Consider the following 21,554-nt stretch of genomic DNA (forward strand, 5'->3'; position numbering starts at 1 on the left):
TGTTGTCATCAGTGATTAGGGGAAAACGAATGAGAAAACATGTCTTTGATGGCAGCCAGGGATTAAATTGAATCTCACTTTCTTGACGCATGTAGTGTGGATATCCCACTGAAGCTGATGTGCATTAAAGGATGATGTTCCCTCCTTACAGTCATGACCTGGTTCCAGGCAAAATGTGAGTCACTGGCAGAAAATAGGAAGTAGGCTATATGTTAGGTATCATTTTTTTCCATAATTTCCTTCATTATTCTCTCAACCCAAACAACAAGTTATAATCAGTAATTTTCTCTCAAAGACCATTTGTGAATGGTAATCTAACAAATCTGAGACATGTTTGCAGCAGGGGCTGTGAATTGGAGGAATTGGCTAAAAGTGTGTGTGTGTCTGGGGGGGGGGGGGGGGGGGGGGGGGGGGTTGTTAATGTCTATAATGTCTAAATGGTAAAATCTGTGAGAATATTTTCAATTTTTCCACGATACGTGCACGTACAGTTTGTGGATGTACAGTTTGCTGTTAAGTAGCCTAGAACTGCCAAAATCTCCCAATTCATAATGTTAAATGTCAAATGTTTTAAATCAGCATGATTTTAATACAGTAACTAGGAAACAGTATCAGGAGAGTAAAATATAAAGCAGTATTGTTTTATTTTATCCAAATATACATATAGAAAATAAAACCTAAGTGAAACCACGTATAGAGAAAAATAAATTAATACATAAATAATAGATAAATTCACGTCTTATTTTCACGCTTTTATTTTGAAGTTGTCACCAAAACAAAGTGAATCTCCGCCGACTCTTATACTGAAAGTCTATGGTCGGCTGTTTGGGGTTAACTTCCGGTATTGGCAACTAGCTCCCACTAACTATTTGGCTCAATAAATACACATGCTGAGCCAAATAGTGAACGACCACTATTAGGATGGATATACTTAAAGCTGAGATCGCAAGGAAGAGGAAACTCCTCGAAGAAAAGGAGCTTGTTGACGTGAGTCTCATTAAGAGTTGGTTGTGTTGTTTGCTAGTTAGCCCTGTTGCTAAAACGTTAGCTAACAGTTGGTTCAACACAAGTCAACTTTCCGTGTGTATTACATGTAAATACATTAGTTTATGGATGGGTACGTCGACACAGTTTTGAAAAAGCCAACACGGTAACCTAGCAGATTATCAATATCGCACTGTAATTGATGCTAATTCTCTTCTCTACTCTAACTGCCTATGATGATCATTGGCTCTTCATAATAAGTTATCTGTGTCTGTCGTGGTCTGCAAGGACTCTGGAGTTCCAACCCACCCAAAAACACCTTATGAAGCCTCAGAATTACTCATTTTTATTCCAGTAAAACTCAAACTTCATAACTGTAAACTGCTTTATTGAAAATAATTGTTTTTTTGAAATTTAATTGAAATTGCGAAATGCTTTCATTCAGTGTGTCCTCACTTTCAGCCCAACCTAGGGCAAGACAAATGGTTCTGATGTAGCATTGTGTAAGAAATGTATGTCTTCAATACCATAGTGTGTTGTGAAAGTGTTACATGCCACTCTAGGCTTCACCATCAGTATGAATTATTCATTGGCTTGTAGAGTTTGGTAAGAAATGCGAAAAAGCTGATTTATTTTCTGTCTTCAGGACACCAAGAGATTCTTCAAGAGGTCTGATCTTGCCCGCAAGGAGCAAGAAGATTACTACAGAAGATGTGGATATAAGGTTGTTTATCATTAATCTCTCTCTCTCTCTTTCTCGTTTGCCATTCAGCTCTCTCCTGTATGACATTTCAGTACTGTAGTTAAACTTTTTCTCCCCAGGAAATAGAAAAGCTCAGGTGTAAACTAGTGCTTGTGTCTGTGTTTACTGTGCTGTTTCTCCCCAACTTGCCTCTGCCGCCTGCATCTGTAGGTTCAGAGAGAGACTCCTGAGAGCCAGGTATGGGTTTGCACAGTCAAAGTAGCTGACAGGATGCATGATGAAAGGATAAAACACACTGTGTCCCAAAAGTTTCCACTTCCTTGGCATCCCTTTTCATAGTTCAAAGAAAAAGACTGGTGAAGGTAACAGCAGAAATAAAATGGTGGAGACATATTTATTTTCTAGTCTCTAACAGACGATTCAGTCAATCTGAAAACACATGGTAATTTGATATAAAGTCTGTAGAAATTAAGCTGTTCATGGATTATTGTGTTGTGCAAAAAACAATTTGGTGAATCAGTACTATTTTTAATACTGCTTTTAACTATTCATTTATTTGTGCTGTAACCAGTATGACACAGAGACTCACTGTAAGCTGGACCAGTCACATCTTACAAATCAATTTCCACAGTCAAAAAGGAAGGGAACAAGGAAAGGAAGCCACAAAGCCAAACAGGGACACAGCCTCGGTGTGGATTTCAGCATGGGATACTTTACTGAAATAGAAGATAATTCTGTTATCAAGCTGCGCTTTTGTTTTGCATTTAATCTGTGACAGCAGCTTTGTTGTGTAGACCAACTATGAGTTTTTCCTGGTGTTGTGTCACTAGTTTGCATTGCCTTGTAACAGTGGCTCAATGGAAAACTGCATTTCTGTTTTACTTTGTGCAAGGCTTAAGATGTCAGACATACTGGTCTTTGCACACATGCAGTGCACTGTGTTTATTTGAGCAAAGGGTGATTGTTTGGAAGGCTTTTGGCATCAGTTTCTTATAGATTGTGCTGCTTAAACCACAATCTAAGAGTGCCGAGATGCATGCGCCTATAAAAGCATGAGCTGGTAGCATACTTTGAATTTCCTTATTGCAGTATTTCATATTGTTAAAATAGTATGTTTGCCAGTGATGAGGTTTTGGTGGTGCAGTCAGCATGAAAATGAAAGTTATGACATTAATTGTAATACTCAATACACTTGCTTTTATTAGTATGTTTAAGTTATTAGGTTATTATTGGTAAATTTAAGTTATTAGGTGACTGCAGGTACAATACGCATGTCAATCTGTGCAGTCCAGTTTATTATAGTGATACACATCCCCTTTACTCCTGAGGTCACATCTCAAAAGGGTATTGGAGATGGTTTTCACGTGTCCCACCTCTATTAGTTTTATCAGCACCTGCCCAGAAAAAACTTATCGAATTCTGGCCTTTTCATATTACCTCCACATCCCTCTATCAAAGCTGGAGTGCAGGATTTTGTCTCTCCCTCTTGGCAATAAGACAAATTACAAAAACACTTTCGAGACATGCTTAGGTCATAGATTCCATCACTATTGTTGCGGCTGTAAACGTGGGAGAAATAGTTTTGAGCATCAGACGATCCCAGAAAATTGACTCTTTTCACTATTGGAATTTGTTCCATTCAGTCCAATAACATTTATTTCCATTCAAGTTGGCAGAGCGCTAACTAGAAGTTAGTCGGCCTGGCTGGGGGAAGTCTGTACTGTGCATGCTCTTCCCATAGAGCATGGGCAGTATGGACTCATCCGGCCAGTGTGAGAATGTCAAACCCCACTCCAGAGTTAAAAAATCTGAATAATGTGAAATACTATTACATTTATCTGGTGTTGATGGGCTTAATCAGCATTGTGTGAACTTGTTTGATAACGGCTTGACTGTTACAGATGTTCATTTATATGTAAAAGTCCCGTGCTGCAAGTTTAACTTAAGTGTATTTCTTTTCCATCCGTATTCTCCTAAAGATTGATAAAAAGGAGGAGGATGAGCCATCCACCTCAGCTAATCCAGTGTTAGAACTGGAACTGACAGAGGAGAAGCTGCCAATGACACTGTCACGACAGGAGGTGAGTTAGTATAAAATATGAAGACTCCCTTGTCTGTAATTTTCTTTACATACAACACATTAAATGTGTCTTTTTTTACGTAGGTAATTCGGCGTCTGAGAGAACGAGGGGAACCAATCCGCCTGTTTGGAGAGTCTGACTATGATGCCTTCCAGAGACTCAGAAAGATTGAGATTCTGACCCCAGAAGTGAACAAGGTAGGACTGAGGGTGTCCTGGGTTGAGCCACTATTACAGTATGTTAATTCAGGAGTAAATACACACTGCTGCCTCTGTGTGTCATTACCATTCACACCTATACACATGTACTGTTCAATGTGCTGTCACCTTACAGAATCATGTATTCAATAAACTCTGAGTTTTATTTTAACATCACAGTTTTTCACATTGTAATGAGTTGAGGAAAGGTGGAATTTATTTTTCATGGTGTTATTTTGCTGATTGCTGCTTTTTGTTTTTAACCTTTCTACTGCTTCTGTGTATAGGGTTTGAGGAATGACCTGAAGGCAGCCATGGATAAGATTGACCAGCAGTACCTGAATGAAATTGTCGGGGGAACAGAGCCAGGAGAAGTGGACACACAGCACGACTTAAAAGTGCACGAAGAAAACACCACAATAGAAGAACTGGAGGTATATTATAACTGTACAACATCTGTGAAGAAGAATTGGTCCAGATTATGAAAAAGCTTTCTTTCAGTTTTTTATGACTATTTACTGATGTTCAACTCACTGGATATTATTTAAAGGTTCTAATAAATCCCAGCTGCACACTGATCATGAATGTATCATTTATGTAAAACATCAATTTTCAGCTTTAGTAAGTTAAGTTTGTTATTCAGTTTTTCTCTCATTCATAATTTCTCCCACAGGCTCTTGGCAACACCTTAGGCAAGGGAGATGATCATGGAGACCAGGATGTTATTGACAAATTTTTGAGGGTAAGACAAGAAAACCATATTCTGTCTTTAACCCAGAAGGAGTTATTTGATAAAAAGTTTTGTTGCTGTTATTCGTGTTGTTTTTGTTTAAATTACTGATTTGTGTTGTTTTTAAATCAATGAATGGTTGTTAAAGAGATAAAGATAAGTTATTTTAAAGTTATCATGCTTTATGTGATGCATTTATTACAACCAGGCAAAAATAAATAATAAGTAGTTTTTGTCACCATTGCAACTCTTGGTAATATTTTGTTAATAACCATATTTTTCTGTTTTATTCCAGTTTCTTCTTGGAGTTTGGGCCAAAGATCTGAACAGCCGAGAGGACCATGTGAAGCGCAGTGTTCAGGGCAAGCTGGCCAGTGCAACCCACTCACAGACTGAGTCTTACCTCAAACCTCTTTTCAGGAAGCTCAGAAAGAAGGTAACATTTGTTGAAAGGGAATGTAATTTTAATAGATTTTTTTCATCTTTAATCATTTTTTTTTTTCAATATTATGTCTTTCAGAATTTACCCGCTGACATCAAAGAATCTATCACAGACATCATTAAGTTCATGTTGGAGAGGGAATATGTTAAGGTTTGTCAAGATCTGAAAAATTGTGTTTTTTAACTATGTTAGTCCCTTTTATCAAATCCTAAGCTACATGTTTTAACAACTTTGCACCATTTGTTCCAGGCGAATGATGCATATTTGCAGATGGCTATTGGAAATGCTCCCTGGCCTATTGGTGTGACCATGGTGGGTATCCATGCCCGTACTGGGCGAGAAAAGATCTTCTCCAAACATGTGGCCCACGTTCTCAATGATGAGACACAGAGAAAATACATTCAGGTGAGACCCTGAGATTTTTCCCCTGCAGATGTTGTCTAAATTTGATCAAATACGATCGGCCAGTGAATGTAAGATAATTACACTGACAGTGGATGTATCATTGTGATTTTGGTGACCCACCCTCCCATTAACAGTTCAAAGTTTTCACACTTCCTCTGAAATATCTCAAGATCTGTTTGATGGATTAGCCCAAAATTATGTACAGGGGTTCATTGTTCCCAAATGATGAATCCTGCAGACTTTGATGATCCCCTGACCTTTCCATTTGCGCTATGAGGTCAAGATTTATGGTTTTGAGTAAAATGTTGCAACAGCTTAAGATCCTTTTTACGGCAGACATTTTGACATGTCAAAGCAGGAAGACCACAGTTGTAAATAATAATGTTAACGATGGCTCTATTCCAGTAATTGTCCTACTAAACCATGCCTGTTACTGAGCATGCACAAGAGCCTAGGAACTGGCTCACCGACAAGGAATGAAGCCATCAATGTTATTAATTCTTCCTGCTCTGACACGTTAAAATATCTGCTGTGAAAATGGTCCGTTGAATGGATTGTCACATAAACAGACTTCAGATGTACAGATATGCATATTCCTCTCAGGATGAATTGTAACAACTTTTGATTTCTTTACTTTTCCTCTTGCGCCATCATCAGGCAGAATTTATACCCAAGTGCTTTATGATGACAAATGGCATATCTATCAGGTTCAGCTGTACTTTGTGTTTAGTGCTAGTTTTACTAGCTGGCATGGCTGTAGACAATATCTTTCATTGACAATTGCATTATATTAACTTGTTTTCTTTATTATTTTTCTCTACAGGGACTGAAGAGGCTGATGACAATCTGCCAGAAACACTTCACTACTGATCCATCAAAGTGTGTGGAGTACAATGCTCTCTAATTTGTAACTCCATCTTATCTCATGACAAGGCTGTCAGAACCATTGTATCACAATCCAAAATAGGATTTTTTGTATTAGTATGATGTGAATGTAAGTACATTTTCATCTGACTGGGGATAACTGTGAGAGAAAATGCATAATTTCAACAAAATTAGGGCGAGTGAGAGAGTAAAAATTCTCTCACCATATTATTTAACTGACATTAATTTCACTTACAAGAATGAAAACATCACAGATTAAGCTGGAGAACACTCATCAGCCCCTGAGACTCATCAGCCTGGTTTAGTGAACTACTGGGAAAACAGATGCACCAGTCAGACCTTTTTAGTAGTTACAAGTCTTCAGTCCTTCTTGTGACAATATGTATTAATGGATGCTCTGAGGAATCAAGACTGTTTTTGCAGGAAGAACCCAAGTATCAAACTTGACTTCCTGCTGTTTTTTCAAGGCTGTAAAAATATATTCCTTAAGTACTAGCATACATATGTTTTCAAAGATTTATTTTGATGTGGTGAGAGATCCAGTGGTGTAAGTTTTATTACACTTCAGATACAAGTTTTCACATTTTCAGCAGATAATGAAACCAGTCTGTGTCCCTGCACCATCTTATTGAGAAAATAAATGGTCATTTTATTAAACCAGGATTGTTTTTTTTTATCATATTTTTCCTTTTTAAAGTAAATGTTCTGTAATTGTCAAGATATGCACTCTTTTCTTCTGCAGCTGCTCTGCTGAATGGGAGTATTCTTGGCCAGAATCAGGTTAAGAATAGTTTTGTCATTGTTAAATATGTCTGCAGGGAAACAGTGGCTAATAAAGGACTCTGCAAATTTACACATGCTTCAGTAAAAGTTTTTATGACCCACTGAATATATTTGATTGACAACTGAGGAATCGGTGTGCAATTATGTTTTGTACTGAAAGGCAATCCAAAGCAAAATGAATGCAAAAACTAGTCTCCTGATTGCAATGGAAACCTTCCACTAGTGTACTAAGATGGTAACATCCAGCGTCACACACTGACCTTATTACACTGAGTTACCATGGTGATTTGATCTGTTCCTTGTGGTCATAAGTGTGTTCTCGGGTGCCTGAACCCACGTCACCACCGTTTCAGTCTGTCAGCTCTGTACACGTCATTAGTCGAGTCGCAGCTGGAGACAGATTGACAGTTGGCACTTTAAATGCTGTGAACTCATACTGTGTTTTCCTGTGAAATGTCTCACTTTGAGCACTAGCATCTAACCCCCAGTAAAGAACATTTTTATTGAAACAGTTGGAGAGCAGAAACATTTGAACTAAGTCATGATGTTTGGCTTCACACAGAAGCATTCATCTGTCTGTCCTTGAGATAAAGTCAGCTAAATATTTTGGCTTTTGTCCAGACTACTTTGTTGCTCACTGAGCTGTGATGTTTGCATAGCCCTGGCCTTGAAATGAAAGGTATTTTCTGTTCAATGTGAATTAATAAGTGACTCCCTTGTGTGCTATCATACCTCAGGGGGGTTGTGCAAGTTATCTACGAGCAAGAGAAAGGGAATCATTCACTTAAAGTTGGCAGCCTAGAGAAAAGAAAATAGCTACAATTATCTTCTAAGAGTAATAAAACCAAATATTTTTTATTAGAAGATTACAAGTATTCAGGTGCATCATAGAACAGTCTGGTAGAGTAACTAACTGTTAATAGGCAGAATGACACACAATGAACAGCATGTGATGATGTTTGGTGAGATGCCATGAGAACAGCGACGTGGGCAGATGTTTCACTCTGATCGGGCCAAAACACATGCTGACACAGTGGGCAGTAAGGAGGACATGTCTGGCTCAAATTGGGAGAAATTTACAAGATGACATATCTGGACCCAGACTGGGAGAAATTTGCAGGAATGGATGCTCAGTGTAAGCAAATGATAAAACGACATCCACACTGCTGTATTTGGCAAATAAAGTATGCCCCTCCCCCACCCCCCACCCCCCCATGTGGGATTAAAAATGCTAAGTCATTGTCACTACTTCCAGATTCTCCTCTTCAATTCACCTCAACTTGTACAAGCCATTCAAAGAATTTGTATAGAGTGCGATTTCTCATCCCATTTTCTTGGCAGTGACCCTGTGTTTGGATGTACTGTAGTAGCCTACCGACTGAAAACAACGAGGGGCCTTACTTTTTATTTTCTCTAATGACCTCAGATCTATACACAACACCATTTCCTGACTGTAAGATGTGGGCAAGCTGATAAAAACCTGCTCTCAGCGCTCCTTTGTTCAGGCACAGGGTTGTGTCGGAGTAGGACGTGTGAGAGATCCACTCAATGTCATTAACACATTCAAATCCCCAGGCTTCGTGGAAGGATTATCTCCATCACCCATGTGTAACTGCATATATTAGCATGCCAATGTGGAAATCGAGGCAAAAGTGTTGTTTAGATGCTTAATTGTTTTCTACTGTATTATTTCATGGTCCATTATGTGAGGAAGTACTTGGACTTGGTGAGATACTCTTCAAATAACCTCATTTTAGGTAAAGTCTGTCTGTAAACATAGAGAAACCTTATTTAGTTATATTTGTCTTACCAAGCCATCATTTCAGTTTTGCACTCTGCATTAAGACCATGCAATTAAGTACATTAAAGTGATCACTGGGTGCACCATTATGGAATATTTCAGCTCATCATTTTGTTTCCAGGTGACCGCTCTCCTTTCATTCCTTGTATATGGTCGCCCGCCAGCTTGCAGGTCTTCACCGTAATTAGAGCTTCATTTTTCTTTTCATATGGACAGCGTGATCGTTGCCAGGCACCTGAGCAGAGGTGGAAACCAATTACTGATGGAGGCATAGTGTATCACACACTCTGTGTTTGTGTGTGTGTGTTTGTGTTTGCCCTTCAGTGTCTCCCCTCAGTTTGGATTTCTGGCAATTTAAGTGGATTTATGGATTTCTACACTTGTCTTTTCTGACGCTTAGACCAATATACCATTTGAAACTCCCTGTCAGTCTCCTGTGAATGCTTTGGCTTATATCAAGAGCCACTTAGGTAAATTAATGCCATCACCACCTTAAAAGTGTGGATTTTATTAGCAAGGCTTGAAATAAATGCAAAGGTCAAAGCAATAGTTAAAAATGCAAAATCATTTGATAAATGTGATGCATTGGGGTCAGAGATGTGGAAAATGAAAGGGCCATATGAAGAGAGAATATGGCACCAAATGATGTTTGGTAAAAAAAAAAAAAATCACTTTTATTTATTCAGCTTCTATATGCCGACCTGATGGGAAAAGTCTAGATAAGTCTATTACAATTTTTAAAAATTACATGAAATAAAAATGAAAAGAGCAACAGCACTGCATCATTATCTCTGTTTAATATGCCATTCCCATTCTTTTATGAGTAGCAGCACCAGCAGCATCAGCACATGAATGCATCTTTTCTTATAAATGAACCCTGTGCGCTGAGGAGCCATCACCATGGTGAGGTGTCTTCATAGCCATCTCTTCCTTTGGTACAGAGAAGAGAGGTAGGGAAAGGAAATCCTGGTTATGGCTGTGCACGTGTTATTTATTTATATATACCATATATCCTTTACATTGTCAATCAATCACAGTCAAACACAACATTAGATGGAGACAATGATTAACATCGTCCTGTAACAGGCCACAGTCAATTGAATTGGAAATGCAAAATCCTTGTCCCCAACTGATAAAACACTGATTTTTGGATTAGAGTAAGTCTCCAGGAAATGAATATAAGTCTATGTAAATACCCACAAAATGACTTAAACCTGTGTGTGTCTGTGAGTGAGTGTGTGTGTGTGTGTGTGTGTGTGTGTGTGTGTGAGAGAGAGAGAGAGAGAGAGAGAGAGAGAGAGAGAAAGAGAAAGAGAGAGCACGGGGGTGAAATCGACCTCTCTTATTTTAGCAGTAAATCAATAGTTTCTCAGAGTATAACCAAAGCATACTGTCCTGCCCCTGCAGCTTGCTGTTAAGCATCTATTGGATTTTAAAGAGAGAGAATCACATCACATGCCGCGGGAGAGTTTTCCATTTACTCTATTAAGTCCTGCAAAGTACTTTCGAAAATATGACTGATTTAAACATTTACGCTTCGACTGCCCCTTTTGTGCTGACGCTTTATGAACATACACCTTACTTAAGGAGCTAGGGAGAGAGAGAGAGAGAGAGAGAGAGAGAGAGAGAGAGAGAGTCCAGCGTGCTGCAACAACTCAACTTGCAGAGCAGCGAGCATAGAGGACGCATGTGGCAAGTCGCAGCTGGTCTGATGTGCGTCTGCATAGAAGCTCCTCTTTCAGTGAATGCATAGACGATGACACGACGTTCCTCTAATTGCTAAGGGAGGATACGGCTCCCGGCAAGCATCGCCTGGCACACATTTTATTTTAAGCCCTACACGCGTTATGGATGGGTTGCAGTCAGAAAACGCTGGAATTGGCGGCATTGGAGATAACGCGGAGGAAAAGTACCGCGCTCTAGCCTACGACACTGCTCTGAGCACTTTGGTGGCAGTGGCCGTGTACGTGGTGGTGAAAGTGAGTCTGGACGGCATCAGACAGTGGCGGGCCAGGATCTCGGTGCTCATCGTGGGTTCGGGACCCGTGGGTTTGACGGCCGCGCTGGTCGCTGTCCGCTCCGGGAAGGTGCTGAAACTGACCGTGATGGATGAGAGGTACCGGACTGCCCTACTCTGCCGGCCCCAGCAGATTGCCTTAGATCCTCGTAGCGTGAAGTTTCTGCTGGGACTCGGGGTGGACTTTGATAACATGGAGGGCTGCTGGCACAACGAACATTTCTTCACCAGGATAGGCGTGTTTCAGGAGTACTTGCTGAGCATCCTGGAGCAGAAAAAACAGAAGGTGAACGTCAAGGTGCAGCTCGGCACCAAGGTAAAGCCTCTTCTTTGCTAAATATCCCGTCGTGTAAAATAGAAGCACATCACCTCTTGACATTATATACTTAAAATAACCCTAATGTACTATTCTAACCATGCTATGAATCTTAAACTAAAACTATCAATAATACATAGACGTCACTGGTCTGGAAATAATAGGTGATGACTTTGTAGAGATGAGAGAGAGACTAGAAGTATCATCTCATCTGTGATTACTGTTTATGGGCTGTCAAAACCTGATCCTCTCTAAGTGGCAGTGGTCAAAGAAAAGATGCTGGTGTTTGTGCCTCCACTCCAGCAGGGGTCTGATAGCTATCAGCAGTGATGGTGACAGAGATGTTACTATGTCCAATCTGAAACCCTAGTCCCCTAAGGCTCTTGAGTGAACCTGAACAAGGCTTCTAATAGACACTGTAGCTCACTCCTTTCTCTACTGACATTTAAAGAGCCCCCTGATTTGTATATGTGTGTGTGTGTATATATGAGAGAGAGAGAGAGAGAGAGAGAGAGAGAGAGAGTTGCTCTCATCATTTTGCCCTCAAAGCACCACCCTGAAAGAAAGGGAACACATAGCCTAGATTAGAATGTTGTTCATTTATCATTCATTTTACATTCAACTTTCTGTAGATCAACTTGTTCATTTATGACATACATGCTGTGGTTACTACTCTGTGAGTCTTCTGAAGCTTCTCTTCGTACAACATTGTATAATGTTATGCTGAAAGCTTATCAGTTTAAATAACCTGTTATGTAAGCTGACCTCAAACCTGAGGAGAATCTTTGCTGCAGTATTTAGGCCAGTGGAAAGTAAAAGACACAATTAGAGTTCACACATTTGAAACACAGATTTCACTATAAATTCCTACAAGGGATTGTTGAAGTTATTGAGCCAAATCAAACAAAAAACATATTAAAAATGCTTGTGTGTGTTTTGGAACCTGACTCCATTACTCAGCATCATATGCAATGATAAAATCACAAATCCCTGTGATCCCTGTTGTATTAAAAGGTTACATTTATTTGTATAGCCCTCACTGTGGGCTTCATAACTTCAACATTGTGAGAACAACAACATGAAAAAAACCCTGCCCCCCAACAGTCCCCCTCACCCCTCATCCACCACCCCTCACCCACCACCCCAACCCCATCCAGACCTCGACTTAGGACAAAGAAATAACCCTCTAATGTGACAACCTCTGAAGAGTTTTTCAGAGAGAAGGCATGCAGTGTGTGTGCAGATCGGGCAAACAATGATTAAATGTTCAGTGAATATTTGTGTCATGGCTGGAAACCAGAGACAAGACTTTATCGCTGCTTTGAGGGTCACTGTGAATACTGTGACAGTGCTTTTTTAAAACCTTGTAGGTTTTTTTTTCAATTTCTCATCAAACAGTAGAAAACATTATTTACTCTCTGAAACTGTTCAGTAACAATCTCAGCTGTATGTGTATTTGTTGCCTCTCCTCCCTGCTATCCTGTGACTCAACAAACTTTTGAAGATGGAAGACAAGGTCAAGAGGGGAATTGATCACAACAAACATTCATTTTCGTTTAGTCACTGCCAAGTTAACTCTTTCTTCTTGATTAGAGAGGGCATTGTGTTTCACTGATTTTCCCCCCAACTCCTATAGCCTGTGAATGCTTCAAAGATCTGACAATGCAAAGATGGTCTTTTAAAATGTTCTCTGCAGTCTAAATGGATTAAACATAGATTGCTTCAGGTCTGAGCCATAAGGCCTTTCAGCCTGTCAGTCTTTCCTAAAGTCGCTTTGTCCTGTTCTTCCTCCTTCTCTGCACAGGCAAGTACCTGGTGTTTTACTGAGGGGCAGCGATGCATACACAGGCATGATAATAAATCTCTCTGAGAGATGTACTGTTGCCAAGACAAGCACAATCTCTGGAGCCCATTTTAATAGCTTGTATGCCTATATTACAATACAACCAACCAGTCTCTTATATAAACAGGCAGTGGTCGAAGAGGAAGTCAAATCATTTAGTCAAATCTGTAATAATACAAAATTTGACTAACATAAACTTTTTAGTATAAAACTTTTTTTCCAGAATGGTATTGACATGTGAATATGTGTATGAAAAGTTTGTTTGTTTTTTAAGTTTTTTAAGTTGTGTTGTGTCTTATCTCCGGGATCTATCATCGGGATCTATCACGGCACGTAACAGAAGCGTTTATTTTGACCTACGTCAGGGCTGATCGGGGAACTATTATGGAACTTTTTGTACTGCTGCTTTTTTATGGATGGCGTTTCAGCCAGCGTGGAGTTTGGGCGACTCATCGTCTTTCCATTTAACAAGGACCCAGTACTCTAGAGAGTCCTTACATCGCTGGAGTCAAGTAGACAAGGCCATGGATCGAGGTCATCCCGCAAATCTAGGACTAGGAAGCGAGGGCGCAGAGGTGGCGTCCGTCAAAGAGTGAAAAACCAGTCACCCTCACGCATCCCTTGCTTTTATGGGGCACCGTTTGTAAAGTTGCACACACTGAAAATAACATCAACATTTTGCCACATTTAGTTTCAAACAGTGTTTTAAAAAATGGTGTGAATTTTTTAACATCACCTGCTAAATATAAAATCTATATGTTAAATTTAAAATCTAAATGCTAAATATAAATCTAAATGTTCAATCTAAATGCTAAATCTAAATGTTCGGGGTGGGTGAAACCAGTCTATGGGCGAAACTAAATATTTAGCTAAAATGCAAATTCACACTGCCGGTAACCGGAAGTACTGAAATAAAAACTCGAGATGGTCAGATTGTGTTTATATAATAAAAAACGAATTGACATAAACTTATTGGGGGAAATGAACACTTGAACATACATTAGCGTGATAATAACTACGTAAAATAACAAAAAAACATGTTTTTTGAAATTTTATTTGACGCGGGATTTATAACCTGTACTACAGGCAGCACTTTGGCCAGTACGATCCTGCCCCCGCACCCGCCCGCACCCAGTCATACACTCCATTGTCCGTCACCTTCTCCATGCTCCTTGCTTGCTCGGCATCATGTCAGCATGTCCAGCGATTTAGCCGAAAACATTGGAAGGGCCGTTCTGGCTGCAATACAGAATTTTAGCGGTGCATCGACAGCGACAGCATCCGCCATAGTGCCACCACCACAGTACTGGGTTCGGGGGCAAGATCGTGCTGGCCAAAGTGCTGCCTGTAAATAGTGCACAATGATTTTTGAGCTTGTTGAATATTGAAAAGTCTTTCTATACAAAATATTTGATGACTACAGCGCATTGAAAAGTACAACTTATACTTCCACACTGCAGTATGAGGCTATGAACATTATCTTTTGTTTTTCTCATGTTGTTCTAGTTCACAGAGGAATACCTGCGCCGGATCCCACACAATCACTGGCCACGTGTGATTGTGGTGGCTGATGGGTCATGTGGTGATGCCTGCTCTGTGTTGGGCATCAGCTCTGACTACACAGTGGAGTCCTGCCATGCCTACGGAGCTAATGCAACCATAGAGAGACTAGACCAAAGACAGGTGTGGACACACACACATAATCTGTGTACACATGCATGTATAAATACACTAATAATACACAGTATTCACTCAGCACACACTGTGGTATTAACCAACAGGTTGTTATTTGTGTAAAGAATGAAGGCAGTAGAAACAGGATATTGCAGGATATTACAGTGTAAGGCGACTTTCTTTGTCCTCATAAAGCTGATTTGAGCAAACTGTTTTGTAGACCTGCCAATAGCAGCTGAACACAGTATCTGACTTTCACATAAACAGCCAGATTTCAGCACTCTTTCGGATCATGTCAGCATCAACACAATTCTGATTTACCCATCGAATTTGATAAGAGCAGCTGTTATTCTGATGGAGGCAGGTGATGGTGATAATAAAGCTTTCGATTCATTACACCCCTCTGGCCAGGAACATAATCTGTTTCCCGCCAGGTGAATATAAATCAAGATATCAAAACATCAGCTGTGATGTTTTTCACATACTGCGCCAAAGGTCAATTGTCATTTTATAAGCAGATGTTTCCTTGAATGATGACTCAGTGATATTACCAGGAGGCCCACAAAAGACAGAATAGATAAAAATCCAAGTTCCCATCATTTCAAAAAATACCCCAAATCAATACTATTAATTATGCCTTTGACTGTCTGATTTTATACACGCTGCACATAAAAGAAATAAAGACAGCAAACAAGACAAGAAATGTGAAATAAGTGGAATATTTTGGTGTATAACCAGCCTTAGGGCACTTACTCAGGCAGAAGTATTGTTCAGACAGACTGACAAACAAACATCACGTCCCTGCTGGTCTACTGAGGAGACAGGTAATATTTACAGAGGCACTTTGCTCCTCATCCTGTAGATCACTATACATTCATGGAGCTATACGGTGACAACCTGTACAATAGAGAGGATTCATTTGGAGTAAAATATGAACAGGTTGATGTAAAACGCTTTCAGACTGACTAATATGTAAACACAAGTTGTCTCCCTTGCTATTTTATGCCATCATAAGCAATCATATAACGTTCTCCTCAGAGTCTGTGTGCCTGCCTTTTATTGGCCCCTTTTCTTCCTGGCTGTTTCCTGTAGTGATTGAATTTACCTCCCAGGATATGTGACCTGGTCGGCCCTACTGTCCTTTCCATCCCCTCCCAGCTGCTGCTCTGTTCCCTCGCTATCTGCCTTGGCTGCAGCACTAAATGCTGTTTGATCCCACTTGGCTGGTTTATGTCACTGAAAAGAAAATTGATCATTTCTGGCTCGAGGGAAAGTAGAGAGTCACTGCCAAATTGAAGTACTGAATAAAAATCAAGCCTTTCTTAATGTCAACTCAAATGATAGCCACAGCATAGGCATGGTGTATAGGTAATGTTTTATGTTGTTTCATAACATATATCACAGAGTGCAGTTATGTTAAGAATGAGGCTTTCTAAGAAGATAAATAGTTAATGTCCAAATGATGATGGCGAATATGACACCAATCCGTTTACTGGTCGTTTTTTATTCTATTATATTCAAATTGTGTTTCTCCTTTCTCTCTCCCTTACTTAACCTCTCTCTTAACTCCAGGTGCCTACTCCTGAGATCCGCGCCCACAGCCTCTACTTTGACCTGTCCGCTTATGGAGTAGAGGCCCTCCGAGAGCACCGAAACCCCACAACCAAACCTGGCTTCCACTTGAAAATCTATGGCACCTTCAGAAACCGCTACATGGCCCTCGTCTCCCCCGCCTATGACACCAAGATGGTTCGCTTCCTTAGGCACACAGCCAATTCCTCTGTGAGTCTCTTGTCCCCTTTTGATAAAATCTTTTTAGAGTTTTGTGAATGCTTGCTATTGTTGAAAAGGACTCTGTGTGTGAAGAATATGCAACTGCATTTCCATGTTAATGCAATGAAAAGACAGACAATAACTATCCACAGCACCTACTTATTCCTCACCTTTCATTCAGCAAATGGACTTTGACTGCACTATTATGGTAGTCCATTAGTGTCTGCATGTGGGTGCATGTGTTTGCGTGAGTGCTTGTGTGCTGTTGTGTGAGTGAGTGTTTTAAGTCTGTGGATGTACTTGAGCATGAGTGTGTCCGAGCCAAAGAGCATAGGAGAGGAAGTAGTTTTTGTGTGTGTGTGTGTGTGTGTGTGTGTGTGTGTGTGTGTGTGTGTAGAGGCCATCTGTACCCTGCTGTTACACATCAGTGACCAACAACAGGTAGTGGGTGCAGTAGTTACAATCACTGAGCAGTCAGTGTTTTATTTAAGCTCAAGGTTTTCATGTCAAGCACAGCTCTGTAGCCCACAGCATGTAGTGTGGTCTAACTACACAGGTACGGAGCAAGACCATTCTTGGAGCGCTTGTTGCTATGTGGGTGGCCGTTCAGATGCACTGTTACTTGGTAACAGATGACTGTGCAAGTATGGGTCGAAGAAGAGCAGAGCAGAGAGAAAGTGTAACATGGGCAGCCAGAGCAAGAGAAAGGCTTGTCATTCAAAACCCGCAATTACTGTAGAATGGATGTGATGCACACAGCAGCTACTGGACAAAATGTAATCTTCAGTGTGCATGTATCAAACTTCAATCTTCTAATGGCAAAACTTGGTAGGTCTTGTGTTACACAATTAAAAGCAATGTTTGATTAAGGGATGCAGCAATTATTATTATTTTATAATCGATGAATCTGCTGATTATTTTTGTGATTAATTGCTTAATGGTAAAGTTTGAAAAATAATCATATTCTGTCAATTGACAAACAACTGTTAACATTAACATTAATATATAAAGTGACCATGTTCCTGCTTTATAAGCATCCAATCTTACTCAATAAGCATCCCTCAAGCAACTTGTCTTTTAAAGGATTTTGCACATTTTCATCGTAATTTCATGCTGTTGTCGTTGTTGTTGTTTTTTCTCTTTATCTCCGGGGAATGCTTTACTCACCACCACCCAAAACTATTCTCCAGTCATGGTATAAGCAGTTGCAAGAAAAATGTATTTCAACCAAAAGACCACTAATGCATTTCTTTTTTAATCACTCTTTTTTACTCCATGGCGCTATGGTTTGAATTGTGAGTGCATCATAAAATTTAATGATATAGGGTGATCAGCAGAGCATTCATATGATGCTTGTATAAATGTAATGGTGTGCATTTCAGTTGATGACAAAATAAGATTTAAAAAATATAGGTGAAATGGTGTTTTAATGGTGCTACAAACTATAAAAAATATCTCATAATCGTCTCTGTTTTGTTTCCCAGATCATGAAGAACATTTTCCACCAGTCCTTTAATGCCTATAAGACGGACATAGAGCCTCGCCTCAGCGATGTGACACTGCACCACATGCAGTGCAGCCGTCGTCTCTTTGAGATTCAATTGTCACACAGACGCATCAGTGCTGCCTACATAGAGGGGGACAATGTCGCTGTCACGGTGGAGGGGGAGGCAGCGCGTGTGCTCAACTTTGACACAGGTACTATATGCCACAGTAAATAGGGCAACAGTACATATGCCACCTTTTCTATTCTCAAGAGTACTGCTGAAGGTGAGACTTAACGTCAAAGATCCTTAATAGTAAAAAAGGAAGTAATTTTGACAAGAAAGAGAAAGACGTAAGCAGCGGATAAATTAATGTTTTTGACTCATTACTGCACCCAATGGCCTTTACACAACTATTCTTTTCCCCATGCAGCTCAGTGTTTATTTCTATGACTTCAAGGTTTAGGACTCTGAGTACTCTAAGCAGTTTAGTCTGCAAAAGGTTTTTTTTTAAATCAGAAATACGTGTTGTGCATTACTGAGGTAGATTACATTTTAGTATATATTATATGTGTGATGTACAGTATGTGTTTCCTCTCCTCTACATCTCATCCTCCAGGTTGTGGTGTGAATCTTGGAATGCGGGGTCTGGAGTCAATGGGAACGTTGATCTATCGGACAGCCACTGCTGTGGACCGGAATGATATTTTAGAGGCACTGTCAGCTAAGATGCAGCACTCCAGACAAGTGGCTGAGACCTTCAAGCAGACAGGCCTGGCTGAGTCAATGTATGACTAAAATAGGGCAACAGCCTGGAGAATGCATAATGCCATCTAGCAGTTTTGATGGAAACGGATTATTTGTGTTTACAATGAATGTTTACAATGAATCATGAGCCTAATGCTTAAATGGGTTACTAATGGTCACATGCTGAATAGAACTGAATGTGCGTCAACTGTGAGCAGATGGATAGGCTAATGGATGTAAACATGTGACCAGAAGTCATAATAACATACAGTGAGAGGTTGGAGCAGATAACCAAGGCCACTATTAGTCCAACATTGAAGCTTTTCTGATTTTCAGGTTACAAAGTTTGTTAATATATTTTTTGGTACATCAATTGTGCTAGGGGGAACATAGACTGTGCCTCAGCATTATAGCTACAGTACAACTGGGAAATGTATAAAACTGTCACCATGAACTGGATTTGACCAAGGAACAAAAGCGTAGTGTCAGACGACACAGGAGGGAGATGCGCCAAAGTGTTATAATCCAGCCTTTTGTCTTTGTGTTTGTTTGACAATGTGGTGATAATTCAGTTGATGATGATGTTCTGATGTATTTGCTACAGTGACCTATTTTGAGGCGTATTTCAAAGATGATGAATACTGCAGCTTAATTATTAGCTACTACTTTATTTTGCTGATGTCATATTTTCCACTCTATATATACTATATATGTATATATACACACACGGACACACACACACACATATATATGTATATATGTATATATACATATATATATATATAAATGTCCTGCTCCTGTTTAAGTGCCAATAAAGATGGTGACAAGCTATCTCTGTTCTGATAAAAAGGATATGGGGGGAAAAAAGTGGTCTTTCAGACATTCAGAGATTAAATGTAATGCAATAAACAGTATTACAATATAATTTTCATGCTACTCTAGGCTCTAAAAGAAATCATAAAATACCAAGATTTGAAGGAAATTGATATATTCTTCTTTAGATTAATTATTTTTCACATTTTCATCTTTCCATTGTAAAGTAGAATAAAATAATTATGACATCAAAACAGACTGATCTATAAGGTTCAGTTCTCCTGTTTCTTTTTGCTGAACTGTTAAGCAGACTGACAAGCTACTGTGTTAAAGTATTGTCAACACATAATGTTTGATATGAAGCTGTACTGCCTTCTAGTGGTGTAGCATCTCTGTTGCATCTGCCTCACCTTAGTCATGTTTTTGTGATGAAGTATGACAATTCAATTAATCCTTCAAAAATCCTTATAAGTCACTATAAATGGCATGGAACCAATGAAACACTGCTATATTGGGGTTTCATTGACAGAGGTATTGGACATCAATTTTGTTTGTGAAACCTTTTTTTTTCTTTTTCATTTCTTCCTTTTTCTACCACTGCTACCACTGTTACTCCAGCTATTTCTCTAGTTATGTTACCTGATTGCAAATGCATGAAAAGCCTTAAGAGTTTCAGAGAGAGAGAAGTTCCTTCTGTGTGGGTCTTAAGAGAAACAGTACACGTGGCCCCTTCTTTTACATTATAAAATGCACTGTAAATGATAAATGTGTTATGAAATGATACAGTCTTATCTTACAGAAAAGTATAACATGATACTAGTCTGATAAGAGTCTAAGATGCTACAATATCCTTTTAAATGGCAACATATATCACTGAATACACCCTTGAACCAACACAATGGTGTTTGATGTCAAACTTTATAAGGATGATTGACATGATCATGTATAAATTTGAGAATCTAAGTGGGACAGCTGGGACAGCAAGACAGCTGTAAATGTTATTCAGAATTTTTTAGATTTTATACCACCTGCTTCTACAGACAAAAGTCAGTATTTAGTGTGACCTCCCTTGCCACTAAGCACATCTTGAATTATTTTATGGAGACTGTCCTGAAGTTGGTTTAAACTGATTTCCTTTTGAGAGTGGTCTTGCTGATGCAAAATTGTGATTGTGATTGTAAGGCAAATTCTGTGATCTTTGGCATTTTGAATGTAATTATGTGATAGAAAGTTGGTCTGCTATTGCTCAAGTGTAAGGGGAGGTAACAGTAAATACTTGCCCCTTTACTCTATAGAAGCTGTTTTATCTGATTTTTTTTTTCTGTTTTTTAATACTGCATACACATTTCCTGTATTATCTGGTTGTATTCTAATAGAGACTCAGAAATAATTATATATGGTCATTATAGCATTGCTAAAACAATACATTTAATGGTGGCCTAATGCTTTTGCACAGTGGTGTATGTGAGACTTGTAGCAGTCACTTTATATTAATCACTGAAAAGCAGTAATATGAAAATGTATTTAAACTTACAAGAAACATCTCCTGGATGCGCTGGGACGCATCATTGGTGTTGTAACCTGGGGTCAGGTGTTTTGTGTCTCACAACATACACCCTCGTCCAGGTGACCCGGCTGGGGTTGATCAAGCCCCAACCTGTGTCCCAGCAGCGACCCACGGATCAGCCCTCTTCATCCAAAGCCACCTTGTAGCTTTCTCTGCGGCTTTGCTTGCGGATTTAATGTCCCTCTTCTTGGCTGCTCCTGTCACGCCCAATCGAGAGAGGACTTTGGAGAGTGAACATCCTGCAAGGCCTCTGCAGTCGACCTCTATGCATGGGCTTGTAGAATGTTCTCCAACCTTTGCCCCTGCACT

General features: G+C 39.6%; 2 protein-coding genes across 2 annotated transcripts; both read left to right on the forward strand.

Moving 5' to 3' along the window:
* Positions 1-889: 889 nt before the first annotated feature.
* prpf18 (PRP18 pre-mRNA processing factor 18 homolog (yeast)) lies at positions 890-7,052 on the forward strand. The gene is made up of 10 exons (XM_053318786.1): positions 890-987; positions 1,631-1,708; positions 3,667-3,768; positions 3,852-3,965; positions 4,253-4,399; positions 4,639-4,707; positions 4,991-5,131; positions 5,216-5,287; positions 5,387-5,542; positions 6,366-7,052. The coding sequence occupies exons 1-10, from the start codon at positions 922-924 to the stop codon at positions 6,444-6,446; spliced, it is 1,026 nt and encodes a 341-aa protein (XP_053174761.1). The 5' UTR covers positions 890-921; the 3' UTR covers positions 6,447-7,052.
* Positions 7,053-10,701: 3,649 nt separating this feature from the next.
* Positions 10,702-19,671, forward strand: si:dkey-234i14.6 (uncharacterized). The gene is made up of 5 exons (XM_053319438.1): positions 10,702-11,344; positions 14,694-14,870; positions 16,434-16,643; positions 18,119-18,332; positions 18,738-19,671. The coding sequence occupies exons 1-5, from the start codon at positions 10,859-10,861 to the stop codon at positions 18,914-18,916; spliced, it is 1,266 nt and encodes a 421-aa protein (XP_053175413.1). The 5' UTR covers positions 10,702-10,858; the 3' UTR covers positions 18,917-19,671.
* Positions 19,672-21,554: the final 1,883 nt, after the last annotated feature.

This window comes from Scomber japonicus, chromosome 5 (genome assembly GCF_027409825.1).
Source record: "Scomber japonicus isolate fScoJap1 chromosome 5, fScoJap1.pri, whole genome shotgun sequence".
Taxonomy (NCBI): domain Eukaryota; kingdom Metazoa; phylum Chordata; class Actinopteri; order Scombriformes; family Scombridae; genus Scomber; species Scomber japonicus.